Source organism: Dermacentor variabilis, chromosome 6 (assembly GCF_050947875.1).
Source record: "Dermacentor variabilis isolate Ectoservices chromosome 6, ASM5094787v1, whole genome shotgun sequence".
Lineage (NCBI taxonomy): Eukaryota > Metazoa > Arthropoda > Arachnida > Ixodida > Ixodidae > Dermacentor > Dermacentor variabilis.
Genome location: NC_134573.1, coordinates 190,430,064 through 190,446,859, shown reverse-complemented (window position 1 = coordinate 190,446,859; position 16,796 = coordinate 190,430,064). Strand labels below are relative to the sequence as shown.

The following is a 16,796-nucleotide window of genomic DNA, read 5'->3' as shown; positions in this document are numbered from 1 at the left end:
GATATTGCTGGCAATATGTACTGAAGAACATTGAAGCAAAATAAAGGACACTAAAGTGGACACATGTGCTACAATGCAGCATGGTTGGTATATGCGCGTAGATATTTTGCTCTATTTCAATAAAGCCAGTAGTTGGGAGTCAGCAAATGTGTGTCCCTACATGTCCTTACATCCCTGTACATGTCCTTTAATGTCCTTGAACCTTCATGGTATGTAATAAAGATTAAAATATACGATATCCATGAGTTCCCCCATTTACAACCCTGTGTAGTACACTTAGGTGACATAGGTTAAAGGGAATGCCTGAGCAGCACAAAATGTGCCAGAATGCAATACACAGCACCAGCAATATCATTGCCAACAGTAAAATGCTTACTAATGTACAAAAAAAAAAAAACTAAGTGTGGCAGCGACATGTCATTCCATGACATTATTGGCTAGATGTCTGGTCAATGCTTTGGCACCAGGATCAAGAAATGAAAAATTACTTGAATGGCCATCTGCCACAGCAAGGTAGCAGACAGTGGTGATTTTTGGAAGCTAAGTTGGTTCACAACACCTATTTTGCTGCTTCAAAATAATGGTTTGGGCAAGCAATTATTGTTTCAGTGTTTAACTCAAAATATCACTGATGCAACTGGAAAGAAACTGCTCCAAATAACTTGGTAAAGAAAATTTCACTGTTTATATGTGGGGAAGCTGAATTTTTAAACATTTCTTGGCACATTATTTCGTAAACAATTTATAAGAGGAAGATGGAGAGGATAAGATCATGCAGCAGGTATGAAGCAAAGCATAGCGACAAGCACACATTCAAAGCAAACTAAAAATACTGTTTTGCTTTTCATGCTAAGCAAAAGTATGTCGACTTGCAAAAAAGAAAAAGAAATCTACATAAACGCCACAAGAGGCATGCAGAACATAATGCCAGGCATGACGCGCATGCACACACTGTCCACTTTCATGTTACAGGTGTAACAGTGGCTTCAGGGATTTATTTATTTCATGTAAAATCAGAATTGTTTGGTCACACTGGCACCTCTGCGAGGAATACCTTTGTGGTGGAATGCTTGTGGAGGTGCGCATCTGCTTCTTCCCAATGACATTTGGGTTTTGTAAACATACAGACTGATCTTGCTGTATATATATGCACAGCCAGAATAAAAGCAATGTATATGCTACATTGCAGGAGATGAATGCACACAATGAGTTCAGCATGCCGAGAAAGACCAGACACTTACAATGAGATGATATGTCAGTGAAAAAGCTTTATTTCATTACGGAAGCAGTGTCTGGGAAGGATGTGTGTCAAAAATGGCCACTGTCATGTTGCAGTCGTCGTTAGTGCTTTGTACCAAGCGTCAAGATACAGACTGTAGTTATACCCATCCGCATTAGTAGTCTGCAAAAGTGAAGCCGGTTTTAGTGGCAACACACAGAAAAGTGAATGTGTCAACCCGAAGCAAAAGGTCTAGTATAGGTGTCAAAGCTACTGTGGCCTTATGCTAAACTTTGGAAAACTGTATATACGGCTAGATCATGACAGCAAACAAGATAGTCATTTTATGCTGCCATTTACAGGCAAGCATTCATGCTCTCTGAAAAGCCAGCAATTTTGCTGTTATGCTTAACTGAGACAGAAACATGTATGCAACTGTTTCTCTCCACAATAAGGCTACTAGCATCACAGACTGCATTTGGAACGTTTGAAGGTGGCAGTTAAATACAAATTTAAAAGGTTTCATTTAAAAGGGTCCTTCGAGACATACGTACTGCACACCACTTAAACTGGCCCGGCACTTAAACTGTGCCAGGCCACATACGGCTAATCAACAACCAAACATTTTATTCAGCTCGAAAGCAAGTAGTGTATTACTAACACATTATGCCAGGTACTTCAATATGTTTCACAAAATGGGTATATTTTAATAACTTTATTGCAAGGCATTTCTTGCAAGGTTTTGATAAGGTTACAGAAGTGTTCGGTCCAATAATGTTCGTTCTTTTCGTTATGTGCTTTTTCTTTTTTTTTTTTTTTCAATCGAAAGCTGACCACACAGCTATCATGCAAAATGACAAGCAGGATAGCATGGTAGGCTGCAGAGGCTATGCAATTAAATGTTAACATGCAGGAGAGTAAATATTTCATGCACTCAAGCTGTGCGGCATAGCACAAGCAAGGAAAATCAACTCACCGCAGCTGTATTTCCCCCTGGTGGTGCCCCATCACGGTATCCACTTTCATAGGCAGCTGCAATATCAGACAATAGCACGCTCCTTCTTAGAGCGCTCTCTTGGCTTGAATACTTTAAGGGAACAAACACCAAACCAGTCAGCATTCATCCACAAGCATACTTTGATCCATTTGGTAGCCGAAGGGGCACTACTATTGGAATAAATTAAGTGCCCAACTCCCCTTTCTTATATATATATATTAGCTTTCTTTTCTTACACCATTCTTGTATATAAATACTATGAGCGTTTCGAATAAGGCTTTTTTTTTAATGTAAGTTCGAAAGCAAGGCAGACTAATTTTAAAAAATTGTTAATGGACTTCTTTATTAGAGCCTCAGAGGCAGCTGTTTCTACAGCAAATTTGTAGGTGGTCACATCTTAACGCAGCTCTATATATTTTTTAAATGTTAAAAATCATGCCTAATTGTAGGTATTCATTATTGAAATTCAACTTGCAATCCAAACAATACTGACTGCATGTCGCAGCTACGGCAGACGGAAATGTCTTATGACAACGTGTGAGACAAAAGTTTTAATGATGACATGCTGAGGCAAATACTGATTGATACAGCACCTTGCAGCAGGTGCGCACCAAGGAAAAAATGCAGTATCATTATCTGACGCCACAGGCCATGGGATAGCTTCAAACTTCATTGCACTTGTCATAGGATGTTTCCGTCTAATACGATAGTGGGGCTGCCTGTTTGCAGTCACAGCACTCGCGCTTGGCTTTGATATTGCCTGGATAGAATGATGAAATTTGATGAATTTATTCAATTAGATGCAATTTTCAAGGCAAGAAAAAAAAATGGTGTACTAAACTGAATGCCTCCAAATTTGCCATTTAAGCTCGGGACCAACTACGATGCTGCCTATTCAAATACATGTAAAATGCCGAAATGCTATTATGAGGCAACTTCAGACCGATTTGAATGAAATTTGTTGCACTTAAGGAAGAGAGCTAAAAATCTAGTGACTGCATTAAGTAAAATTTTAATGTAAGCCTTCGATTTTCTAAAACAGGAATTACCAGAAATTGGTATTGGTAAGTTAAAAAAAATATAGAAGCACAAAGTGTAACAATCTATAGCTCTGCACCAAAAACAGATATCACAGTTCTGTAGACTGAATACGTTAGAGCATCTAAAGTGGACAAATTTGATGCATCAATTTATATGTTATGTGAATTTTTTGCAATGTTTACAGGAGTTTTGCACAAGTTCTACTCACGTATCAGTGGTGTACTTGAGAGTCATCAATAATACACCAATTTTGTCCACATCAGATGTACTATTAGACATATTTTACAGAATTGTGACATCGTTACAGAGATAGATTAGTAAACTTCATAATTTCGTTTTCTGAAAGTTAGCAATTTTAAGCAAATTCTATTACAATATTGCTAACTCAAATCGAAATTTCACTTCCTACAGTCACAGGATCTAAAATATTTCTTTTAACTGCAACAAATTTCATCAAATTTGGTGCAGTTGTTGCCGAGAAAACCGATTTCTCCTTTCTGATGTATCAAAGTAGGGGCCCCCAAGGTAAACATACTTCTTAACTGTTCTCACCAAGGTTGAAATAAAAAATTCACATAAAAAAGAAGTCAATGACTTTTTGTTAATTTTCTTGCATACTCCCATTACTAACAGCAAAGTATGCCCAACTTGCCAGAGAACTTATCCCTTTTATAAAAAATGTGTTTTAAAAAACCTGCATTACCGATACTTCAGCATGAATATGTCAGCATGGCTTCACGAATCTGAAAGTAACTTTCCGTACTTAGGCCTCACTCTGGTGCAGGAAAAGTACTCAAAACCTGCTTGGTTGAGTCCATGGTTCCTCTAGATCCACAATGTATTCCTTAACAAATAAAATGCTTGTTTCAGTCAACGACTTAATCCAGTTTAAATAGTAATGAGTAGTGCTTATTTCATTCAAAAAGAAAACAGAAAGGAGGGGCTGGTAAAATGCACAGTGAATAAAATATATTTTTAAAAAATGGTAAAACCCATTGCAAATCGAGCCTGACATTCTCAAATACGAATAAAAAGGAGATGCATACTGATGGAAATATTTTTGAATATGAGCTATTTCTATCAACTGATAGCAAGCTCATTGGTTTGAGGCCTGAACTGAACTTTGTCACAAGCGAGATTCTCAACAGCTGGTAAACCAACCACAACTGTCCTGACTATGCTCTCGGCCTGCACCCAATGTCTCAGTATTGCGTTGCACTGTTATAAAGAGTTTATTTTGGTTTGGATGAGGGACACCTGCATTTACCATGTCAGCCAATACTGTTTCTTGAGCTCAAGCTCCTTCAAAGAAGTGGTGGCATGCTTCCTTTCCCGTTCATTTCTCAATGCATAGATTCTTTCTGTTCTCGTCGTCCTTCCACTGCGGTGCGCTCCAAAGACCATTTGAAGCATATTCTTGGTCAGTTGTACAATCAATGTCCGATTTTTCCAACTCCCTAGGGGCCGCAAGAACGTCAGAAAAATCGGGCAGTTCAAAAAACTGAATGCATGCCTTTTACTGGCCTTAAGGGCCCAAATTGTCACAGGCACATCCGAAGAAGCTCTGAAGGCCTGCAAGTACACTTATTAGGCATATTGGTGTTTTCACTGTGACAGAGATACAGGAGATTGCTGCTTAGACAAACAGTGCTGCCCTGGTTGTCTTCAACCGCTAGAGCATAACAAACACATATACAATTAAGGAATATGTACTGCGTGTCGTGACAAATGCCCTTACCCATGCTTGTTCTGCTTCACAACACTTTTGCATATGCTTCACCGCATATGCGAAAATGGTGAAGCATTTGGCGAAGTATTGAGACGAAGCTGACTTTCGGGAACTTGCATTATGCAATATGCCGTGCTTTCTAAGACTCAGAAGGGTTTCAGAAGGGTTTCAATGTAGTGTATTCCATTCCCACCACTTGCGGCTGCACTTACATAGGGCAAACAGGACGCTGTATCAATGAACGTTTGCGCGAGCATGCTCACTGTGTCAAGATTAAGACTGGCAGTAATCTGGCTGTTCATTGTGCCAAGTGTGGCTATACTCCACTCCTTGACCACACACGTGTGTTAAAAAGGTACAGCAATCAGATGGCCAGAGAAATCTTTGAGGAATTTTCAATGAGTCAGTTAGGAGCCACCTGTGTTAGTTCCCCTTCTATTGCACTTTGTGATAAAGAACCTAAGTTCCTTAGAAGTTAAGCAGTTTGGCCTGTGTCCACCATGTTATTGTTTCTTTTATATTGTTTAATGTCATTGACGCATGCGCAGCAGTAGTTGACCGACGATGACTCGCCTTCCCCTCCCCTTCTTTCACTCTCTTTATGCCTGTTGCAAATTGTATATATTTGCGCAGGCTCCAATAAAGGTGTTGTTGGCAGTCATCGCTCGTCCTCTATCCTACCTTGTCCGTGTTTTTTGCGCTGTTTTAAATATGAGTGCTTTCTGAGCTTCGAAGGCAATCACAAGGACCACAAAGGCGGAGTCAGCGCTATTGCTGACGGCAGCAAATTCTTTTAATGAAAAGCACAGCACAGAACTGGAAGAAGCTATATGGTGAACGCAGTGATGCTACTGACCCATGCCATTTTGGAGCAGCTTTTGGAGAAGCCAAAAATGCATTTCAGAGCAGTAAAATGTCTTTTAGAGAACTTATGAAAGTGACTCAAAACTATATTATATGGCGCTTTTACAGTGGCCAGTGCATCTGAAAGCATCAAGTGTTCACTAGTTCATAAATTCAATCCAAACAGTAAAGAGGACCTCCCCCCCTCCCCTTCATCGCAGTGGTGGTGTCTTCAGATGTGATGCAAAAGCACTCCAGTGGCTTAAAGAAGTATGGAAGCACTTGGACATGCTACGTTCAGAATTCGAAAACCTTCAGTGTGATCTCGCTCCTATAAAGGTATCCTTTAAGATGGAGCACACACTCTGGGAGGGGGAAAAAGAAAGAAATACAGAAAAGGTACTGCCCAGCAGTATGAAAAATTTACTTACTTTTGCTGTGATTCATGGATAACCATCTACTGAAATACTGCGGTGTTCAACACTGTCGGAGCCATAGAGTTTCTCACTATAACACCAAGAGGGAAATCTGGCACCACCATCTATGGGAGTTTCTTAAAGGGACACTAAAGGTTAATATTAAGTCAATGTGGACTGTTGAAATACCATCCCGGAAACCTCGAAATGATTGTTTCGTGCGAAGAAGAGACTTATGTTAAGAGAAAATGCGTTCTGAAGCGTCCACGTACCTCTAGCGCAGTTCAAATCACCCGTCCTCCTGTCGAGGAGTATTGACGTCATGGTCTCATAGTGACGTTGCGCCGTCGGTGAGTAAAACGGCTCCCGCAGACGGCGCTACAGCTTTTCTGCACAAAACGCAAACGCGCGGCCAGAAACAGAGCCAAGACAGAGCCGACAGCAGCGTGAAAGCGGAACTATGGTGGCTAGCGGAAGGGAAAGCGCACGACGATAAGCTGGCTCTTAATTTATGACGCCAACTTAGATGCTCGTTGCAGTGGATGGCCCTAACAACGACACATTAGCTCGCGAAGCTGGGCTCGAGTTCAGGGATTTAAGCACTGATGAACGTGACCTGCTGTGAAGGGCTCGCGCTGCCGGCGTCGTTGCGTACTACTACAACGACGGCCTGCTTTGAAAGGCACTTCATGTGACTTCAGTAAGTCGGCACTGAACTCGTAATCCTCTGAACGAAAGCGCAGCGAGCACGCTACATGATTTTTCGGCTCTTTGCCAGCGCGCTGTGGCAGAGGTACGGCACTTAACCACTTCGAACGGAGAGGTTCACTCGTTGGCACACAGTGATAAGTAACATTGGATTCGCCGCTGCAACTGCCCTTGGCCAAGTTACGCGAACCGTTCGCGCATGCCACAGCATCACATGGACGTGGCATTCTCGCTGCTTGTTCCAAATGCAAGTTTCGCGAGATAGCAGGACCACCACAGCATGACGCGATAAAGAAACAACTGAAACTCCAAAGCGCGCGCGGCGCAAAGTCGAGCAAAAACGAAACCTTTCGATCACCCATACTACTCAAGGTTAACGTCAAAATGTTATTTTTTTCTTAGAATCGAATAGAAGTAGACAAGTAGCATTTTCTTCCGTCTTATAACCTAATAAAATGATCTTTTTAATATGAGTAGTTGAGTACTAGTGACATAAATTATGATGAGGAGTGCTTTCGTCCTCGGGCTAGTACCGGAATGTCGCTGGGAGGTCTCAAATCGTGTCGTGCATTTACCTCAATTTCTCGGTTACTAAAGCTCTGTTTGCAATTATATTGACGCCTTGGGCGTTCTAGAGCATTGCTTTACTACTTTAACTTAACTTTCTGGTAACCTTTAGTGTCCCTTTAAGGGGGCACCATGCCGTCATGGGAATGGCGGTATATGTGTCTGCGAGGCTCGTGTTGGCTGGTGTTGTACGAGGATTCATCTAAAACGTGGATATGGCTACACAAATAACGCATTCTCAAAGTAAAATATTCATAAAATGTTTCCATTCACGCATATTACATCTTTACTCACCTACAATGCATGACAAAGCGAACAAAAACAAGAACAGACGACAAACTGTTTCAAAGCGATCGCGATCCTTGCCGTCTGTCCTCCAACTTTAGCGGCCCGCTGATACTTCTTACGTAACATATATTCGTACACGCAATAACAAGTTCTCATAGTTAAACAAAACATGTTTTTGCGTAATAATAAAAGCAAAACAGCTTTTTACGTGCTGTTTTAGTAGAAAATGAATCATTGTGACAGACGGAACGGTGCTTGCCAAGCGCGTCTTCAAGGTGTCCTGTCTCTCAGAGAACGATGCCAATCCGAAGTCACAAAATACCGGCATTCCCATGCATACTACAGCGCAGCACCGCCAGATTTCCCTCTAGGTAATGTAGTGAGAAACTCTATAGTCGGAGCGGTTCACTCTCACTTGTCGTGCAGCTCGATGTGTGTCGAACACCGTCGCGAAGTGGAGATATGTGCGCATGACCACTGACTGTGCATGTGCAACACTGTTAGATTAAGCTGTGATCTTTCTGCCTACACGCAAGCTTTCGCCATTTCCTTCAGTTAGCTCAAACTCAAACTTAGCGAAAGCATTTGCGGTAGTTGCCAGCATGCCACACGCGGGCCCGGTCTCGGCTTCCGGCTTTCTAGCCTGTGATCTCATGTCCAATGACCGAAGCGGTTTAGTAGTATGAGTATATTGGAGGACCGCTTGTCTCGATGACCTGCCCGCCACCGCATCAGCTAGCAGCGAATTCAAACGCGAGAGAACTAAGAGCCCAGTGTCGCAAAAATCCGTTGTCAGCGCCTTGCATTGGACGTAGTTTAATAAGAAATCATTCCGAACCACAAGCATGCAGGCCCTCCGCGTGGTGCAGAGGCATTATTGAACTAATTGAATTCCTCAAAGTAAGATGCATTAGAAAAATCGTAAAGTACAACCTAAACAAAACCTATACAGACATGTTAGCGTCAAACTGTAATTTGAATATACCAGAAAACATCATTCTTTTACGGAGAAACACAAACTTAAACCCCTTTTCCAGCGTTTCTACCATTCATAGAGCACGCGCTGCTCTTGGTTCCCTGCGACAACACCATCCAGGTGGCACTCCCCTCCGCGCATCCACAGCCCACGCAAGAGGCTGCGTTTCTACCAGAAAGCTCACCCACTTGCCTTCGTGCATAACGTTCACCACCAGCCTTTCCTGGTAAACATTAGTTACACAAGCTGCAGCTGCCGGGAAGTGCGAGAAGCAGTCGGGGGTTTTTGTATCCTATCGCATTCCACCCTTAAAGGTGAAGCTGAAGTGTCCTCCAAATTTCTTTACAGCTCCGCTGGTAGCCCAGATTCACAGAGTAGAATGGCTGCGATTTTTTAAAGTGACGGCACTAAGGGCCCAGTGTAAAAAAAATCTGGTGTCAGCGTTGGCGTCCCCATGAGCGCAAATTACCATATATAATTAGGCATATGTATAGGCCACGCCTTGTTATGACATGCGGTATAGGCATCTTATACAGTCTACTCCCGATAATTCGAAGCCGCTTAATTGGAATTTTCGGTTAATTAGAAGTGAAGTGCTGGTCCCGTTAGTTTTGCATGTAATCCTATAGAAGAAATCGCTCGATAATTCGAAGTCCTCATCCAGTAATATTGTTTAATTGGAAGTTAATTTTCAGCCGGGATCCTCGAGGTGACCGTCATTCTTTGGTAGAATGAGCAATTTTTCAAGTGTTGCAACAGTTCCGTGCTCCGCGTTGGTGTCATCGCCACCGCAGCCGCCCACAACGCCATCCTTCTCGGAGCGGCGCGATTGTTCATTGCTACGGCTGCCGTGGCCTCCGCGATCAACTCCGGCGGGAGGCGAAGCGGCTCCCGCCGGAGGCCACGCACGGATACCGCGCGTGGCCGGAGCTGATCGCGGAGGCCACGCGGGTGCCATAGGTGCACGCAGTGCTGCATACTGGCAGTGGTGAGATTGTGCGAGATTAGTCTTGCAGCGTGCGCAGCGTATGTCGAGGCGTGTGTTGGCATGGTGTTCGTCGAGCGCCTTTGTGCGGGAAGCTTGTAGGCTAGGTTGTTCCACAAGTGATTCGGAATTGACTGTACCTAAGTCGCGCAGTTTATAGCCATGGCAAACCGTGGCTCTTATCGCACGCTCGACCTGACAACGAAAGTCGAGGTTTTGAAGGAAGTTGAGAAGGGAGGTGCCGCCAAACAAGACATAGCGCGGAAGTATGGGATCAAGCCGAACACGCTCTCTAACTACATCAAGAACAAGCGCACAATAACGGATGCATTTGAGAACGACAAGTTCAAGACTTCTCGGAAGCGAATGCGTACCGGCGCTTACCCAGAGTTGGAGAAGGCTCTGCTGGTTTGGATTAGGGAGGCCAGGAGCAACAAACTTCCTCTCAGCGGAGACATCGCTGCAATGAAAGCCCGAGCGTTTGCAGCAATGTTGGGGATCGAGGACTTCGTTTCGTCAGATGTATGGCTGACGCGCTTTAAATATTGCCATGACCTGGTTTTCAAGAGCGTGTGTGGTGAAAAGGCGTCCGTTAACCAGGAAACATGCGCCACGTGGAAGGACGGAAAGCTGCGTGAATATCTCGCCGAATACAGACCGCAAGACATCTTCAATGCAGATGAGACTGCACTCTTCTATCGGCTTCTACCAGAGAAGACCCTGACATTCAAGGACGACGACTGTGCTGGGGGCAAACGCAGCAAGGAGAGAGTGTCGGTGCTGATCGTGGCAAACATGACTGGCACGGAACGATGTCGGTTACTTGTGATCGGGAAAGCCGCGAAGCCGAGGCGTGAAGACGCTGCCTGTGGACTATGAGGCGAACAAAAAAGCGTGGATGACGGCCGAAATCTTCAAGAGCTGGATAAGCAAATTGGACCGCAAGTTTGCTGCTTCGAACCGCAAGGTGTTGTTCCTTGTCGATCACTGCAGTGCTCACGTGAATGTGCCAGCCTTGAGTGCAATACGCCTCGCATTTTTGCCTGCAAACACAACAGCTGTTTTGCAGCCAATGGACCAAGGCATCATCAAGAATGTTAAAGTCCTGTACAGGCGGCACCTCCTCGAGCGCATGATTTTGTGTATGGATAGCTCCACAAAGTACGAGGTGAGCCTGCTTAGTGCCATTCACATGTTGGTGCGAGCATGGGATTGTGTGAAGCAAGAAAAAATCGCAAACTGCTTCGGCTTGCGGTTTTGTGGCAGCTTCTTCGGAGGATGCCTCTGAAATTTCAGCGGAGGAAGCGTCAACAAGCGAGCTTGACGGCACTGATTTTGGTGATGCTCTCGGGGACGTCAATTTTGAAGATTACGTCACCGAGACAAGGCGGTCGAAACGTGTGGTGCGCTGACGGATAGCGAAATTGTAGAAATTATTCAGCCCCAGGAAGCGACCCAGGAAAGCGACCATGACGTTGAAGGCGAGCCGCAACCTAAGGCTGCCAATGTAGCTGCGGGCCTTGCTCTTGCGGAGCGCTTCTTTGCCGCTTAACGCAGAAGAAGCGTTCCACCACATCTACAGCCTGCATAACTTGCTTTCAGCAGCGCGATTCGGCAAGAAGACGCAAAGCAAGATGACCGACTATTTTTCTTCGAGAAAATACTCGATTTCACCACAAATAAAGTGCTGTTTTTTGTGTTTTGTGCTTAATTGGAAGTTCGTTTAATTCGAAGTTTTTTGCGGTCCCTGTGAACTTCGTATTAACGGGAGTCGACTGTATTGCCACACCATTCTATCACTAAAGTTGCTCATACTTTGTCTCACATTTCTGACAAAGTTACCCCTTAGAATTTTCAGAATGACAGCCCACAAATGTATGTCATGAAACAAAACACAGACAGCGCATGCATTTTATGCTAAATCGTCTCAGACTGGCATATTAAATGTATGGCACAATAACAGAATCCTGAAAATGATCTAATTGTTTTGCCACGGCTGTACACTACCTCCGGGACTGTCCCATGCAAGAGGCCGTATTTCTCCCAGAAAGCTCACCTTCGTGCATAGCGTTTGCCGCCAGTGCTTCCCGCATTACGGTTACATAAGCTGCAGTTGCTGGGAAGTGCGAGGAGTCAGGGATCTTTGAATGCTATCGCATTCCATTCTTAAAGGCCAAACTTAAGTATCCTACAATTTTCTGTCATGGCCATGTGATACAGCAAGACTTAACCAGCGGAGCTTCATCAGTATCCAGCGGCGTAAGTTGCTGTTTGGTACCGAGTCTATGAAAATCTTAGTAGCAGCCATACGCCATTCTTACGCCATGAAATCGCCAAGCCAAAAAAGTGGGGGATAAGTGACAAACTGAAAAGCTGAAAAATTGTTCACGGCCACTATGTTAACGCCAATGTGCGCATTATGCTAAAAAAATCGAGCGAGACTACGGTGTCCAAAAATTCGGCCACCATTGGGCATATAGGATAAGAGTGCGGGGCTTGGCTCGGCGCCAGCGCGATTGCTTGCTGCTGCCTGAAAAGCGAGGTTGTCCAGTTGCCAAAGCAACCCGCACGCATTGGGGTGGAAAGTATTGAATATAGACAGCAACCCGTGGAAGAAACAAGCAGTATGATTCCAAGCTTGATAGGAGAGGCCTGACACAGTCTACCGCGGAAGCTAATGCAGCTGCTGGCCCATGCCATGTCACTTTAGAGGGTGCAACAAAATGGCGCTTGAGGGCTTAGTTCCGTTTCTGAAAGTCCGAGCAATCCCTTCTGCGCAGAGTGGGCACAGATTTCTCATGTGTTGCTGAAATGTAGCAAGATGTAGCAGAGTTCACCTCCCAGTGCAGTTCAGCGCAATTGGCGCAGCAGCAGCACCACTGCGAACATCGAAGCAGCTAGGCCTAGTGTATTGAGGACAGTGGCAGAGTACATATTCTATAGTCCCCTCACCACCACAGTGACTGCAAGCTGTGCTCTCATCCATACCGACTCGGAACGCCAAAAATCTTGTGAAAGCGACACCAAGCCACAGTCGGCAAAGTACTGTTGTCTCGAGTAGAAGGAGTCCAGATGGGGGTCAAAGAAATGGGACGGGTCCAGTTGGTGCAGACGTGTGCTTCAAGCTTGGCGTGTTTTATAAAGATCTTATGCCTTCATTTGCAAGCACACGAATTTTCATTGCTGCATCTGTTTTTGAGAATGGTATGGGGTCTTGCAAGCCCTCCTCACGTGCAGGTCGCGCTGCTGCACCGGCATATTCATTGCCCATTATGCCACATTGGCTTGAAATCCACTGTAACGTGATGTTGTGTCCTTGCTCGATGAGGTGGCGACGCAGCAGTCCAATTTCTACAACTAGTTGTTTGTGGGGTCCGCAGCATAAGGCAGAAACCAAACAATGAAGAGCAGCCTTGGAGTCACTGAACACATTCCATTTCTTGGGCAGTTCATCAGAAATTACGCAAAGCGCACAACAAATAGCAAGTTCTGCAGCAGTTGATGTAGTCTGATGATGTAATACCCCCCATTACGGGGTCCTTAAGGAATAAAAATGAAAAAATGAAATGAAATAGTCGAATAGCATATGTAAAAAAGACCACCGATCCTGCAGGCCCATTCACCGTGGATGAAGCGTCAGTACATATATAGATAGATGGTGATGTTCGTTGTATGTCTCATACAGCAAGAACAGTGAAAGCTGCTTGAGTGCTGGAGACGAGAGTTGTGCTTTTGTTCATGTTCCTGGTACCATTAGTAGAACTTTTGCTTGAGCCAAGTACCATGGACGAAACAGAACTCTTGCTGCAGCTGTATAACCTGATGGAAGGTATGCACATGAGGAGAGGATTGTCTGACAAAAGGAGGCATGCGGTCGATCCTCTGGCAGTGAGGCCAGATGATGGGCAGGGGCTCGAGCAAGATGTCTTAGGTGTGCTCTGAGCACTTCCATGATTACATAGGTCTTGGCTGGGTAGTCGTATGCAATCGCAATTGTTTCAGCTGTTGAAGAGCATCACGGCAATCCAAGACACACTTTAAGTGCCTGGATCTGGACACTTCTGAGAGTACGGATATTAGTTGCAGGCGTTGGTCAGCACAGGCAAGCTGTCTCACAAAAACCCGAGAAACAGCGACCTCTATAGTTGCATCATTGCACATACTGAAGTACCCTGGGCTTTTCCTCCAAGAAACTTGAACACATTAAAAATATCCGTCAGGCGCTTCTTTAGATAGGCCACATGAGAACTCCAGCAGAGGTCATGATCGATAATTATGCCTAAGAATCAGTACATCCTGATATAAGGTATGCGTTGACTATAGACTTGAGTCCAAAATTTCTGACATTCTGGTACACTAACCTTATGGAGTACGTGGTGGTGCCGCGAAGCCGCCTGTATTATTGGGAGTCTGGAAAGTTGGTCGTTACCTGTACACTGGAAACTAGAGCCAGCATTACCGCGACTTTCACTGCCTTTAAATAAAATTACAGCTAATTTTCCCTGATTGAAGCACAAATTCCCCGAGTTCACTCCGAGTGTTTTTTCCTGAGGATGGACACATTGTATATTAGTTGTATATTTTATATTATTGAAAATGAAAGTGTACAATCATTCCATTCAACCGGTGCTAACGTATGAGGCAGAAACTTGGGAGGTTAACAAAGAAGCTCAAGAACAAATCAACCCTTTCATTACCATGCCTATAGAAATTGATCGATTAAATCTAGTTTTTCTATGCGTTGCACTAAATTTCACAGGAGCCTATGGTGTTCCTAAGAATTCTTTGATAAAACAAATAAAAATTTGCACTCTGGTCGACTCAGCAAAATAATTTTTAAATGACAACAGCAGTGAAAACACAGAAGCTTCTCTCGAGTTGTCATTTTTTGGACCAAAGGTATAGGCTGTTTTAAGAGGAAGCTTTAGCTTGGGTGCTCCTATCTAAATACATGTAAAAGGAGAATTCATTTTTCTCGGCAACCACTGCACCAAATTTCACGAGGTTTATTGTATTTAAAAGAAAAACTTAAAATCTAGTGACTGTTGGTTTCGAATTTTTTTATTTACATCGTCAATTTATTATTAAAAATTGGCAAAAATCGCAAATTTTCAGAGAACGAAACTATCAAGTTTACAAGTCTGTATCTCAGCAATAAAAAATGATATCAATTCTGTGAATTGCATCTCATAGTAGATCTAAAGCGGACAAAATTGATATGTTACACATGACTCTCAAAAAATTTTGTAATTTGGAAATACAGCTTTTGCAGAACCCTCGTGCACAGTGTAACGAACTCATGCAAGATATAAATTGACATGCAGAACTTGTCAGCTTTGAATAATCTAATGGATGCCATTTACAGAACCGCGATATCTGTTCTTTATGCAGAGCTATGAATTTTTGAAAATAATTTCAACAAAATTCAAGCCCTAAAGCGAAATTCCGCTTCGAACAGTCACGAGTATTTAACTTCCTCTCTCAAAATTGTTAGGAGCAACCTCTCGTAAAAGGCTTTCACCCAAAAGCATGCAGTCAATTACAGACCGACCTTCGACCGGAGCTTGACTAGCTAAGTTTTTATATTTTGAACAGTGCCTGTTCAAGTGCCCTTCACCATTAGTGCACAATATCGTGAAACATACTATATTACTGCACAGCACTGTACAGGAACTGAACAAAGCACATCCATTGCCAGTTGAATGCACACTAAACTTGCTTGACCAGAAAAGCTGATCATAGCAATAATCAACTATGAGGAGGCTTCTGCACGCTCCCTTACCTGACAACTAGTGCTTCAAAAGCCTAAAGAATGTAGTAAAATATGAACGAAGTACTCACTGCACTGAGTAAGAACAAATGCTCTCTGTACAGTAGAAACTTACCCATTTTCACATTTACAAAGCTACTGCTTTCCTGCATAGCAGTGGCATCACAATGGCTATATTCCCATGCCAAGAAATCTTCACAATAACTTTTTCGCATGATGGGACTTACAAAAACTGGGAACTAGGAACCCGAGTGCATACTTTATATATTTCAATTTTTTTTTACCCTCAGTACTTCAACTAAAAATAGAAGATTATTACTTCTAGGTACTTCTTTGAAGTTTCGCATAAGAATTCTCAAGAATTGTATGATCAATTATTACTGCTATACATCCATTCAAAACACCAGTGACTAGGCTATTATTTTGTGTATCCCAGTATACGTTGCGACTACTACGTTTTGAAATAAAATGTTAAACATAAAAGCACAGAAAATCAACGCATTTCTCATGGTAACAGAAGAGTTAATCTTGAATAATGCATATACGAGCGATGGAACAAAAAATTTTAGGCGTAACGTCAAAGGGCCCCTCACCAGGTCTGGCCATTTTGAGCTGACAACTGCCATGCATACAATGCGCTAATGATCGTGTCCGCTAAATATTGCATCGCTACGCACCGTAGACGGAGCTGGAATTTCAAACCGAACACCATTTGCCTTTCTACTCGTGGACGCCGCGCTACAAGCCAGAGGGATGACGTATACATGCTAGTGCGCCTACATACATATGTCTTTCCTGTGACCTTTTTCTTAGTGACTCGCGACTTGGAAAATTAATTCAAGGCAACATCTGTTATGGCACATAGCAACTTGCAGCGTATAATCAAAAATGAGCTATGGGGCCCGGTGAGGGGCCCTTTAACAGAACGGAGAGCGGTGGGGATCAGAGAGCAAACGGGAGCAGCCGATACTCTAGTTTACATTAAGAGAAAGAGATGGAGCTGGAAAGGCCATGTAATGCGTAGGGCAGATAACCGGTGCATCATTACAGTTACAGAATGGGTGCCAAAGGAAGGCAAGTGCAGTCAAGGATGGCAGGAAATTAGCTGGGAAGATGAAATGAGGGAATTTGCAGGCACAAGTTGGATAGCGCAAGACGAGAGCAATTAATCGGAGATCATTGGGAAAGGCCTTCGTCCTGCAGTAGACATAATAATAGGCTGATAATGATTACGATGATTGTACATTATTCGTCAGT

General features: G+C 43.6%; 1 protein-coding gene across 8 annotated transcripts in view; it reads right to left on the bottom strand.

Moving 5' to 3' along the window:
- Nucleotides 1–16,796, bottom strand: part of LOC142585996 (splicing factor, proline- and glutamine-rich-like) — a 120,489-nt gene that overhangs the window by 32,869 nt on the left and 70,824 nt on the right. For 5 of the 8 annotated variants that reach the window (XM_075697180.1, XM_075697181.1, XM_075697178.1 and 2 more), the window contains one exon: nt 2,196–2,251. The exons of 1 other annotated variant lie outside the window; for it this stretch is intronic. In XM_075697180.1, the coding sequence (XP_075553295.1) occupies nt 2,196–2,251 (56 nt within the window). Of the gene's footprint in view, nt 1–1,248; nt 1,403–2,195; nt 2,252–16,796 lie in introns of those variants that run through there. 2 more of the 8 variants (XM_075697185.1, XM_075697183.1) reach the window with 1 other exon arrangement.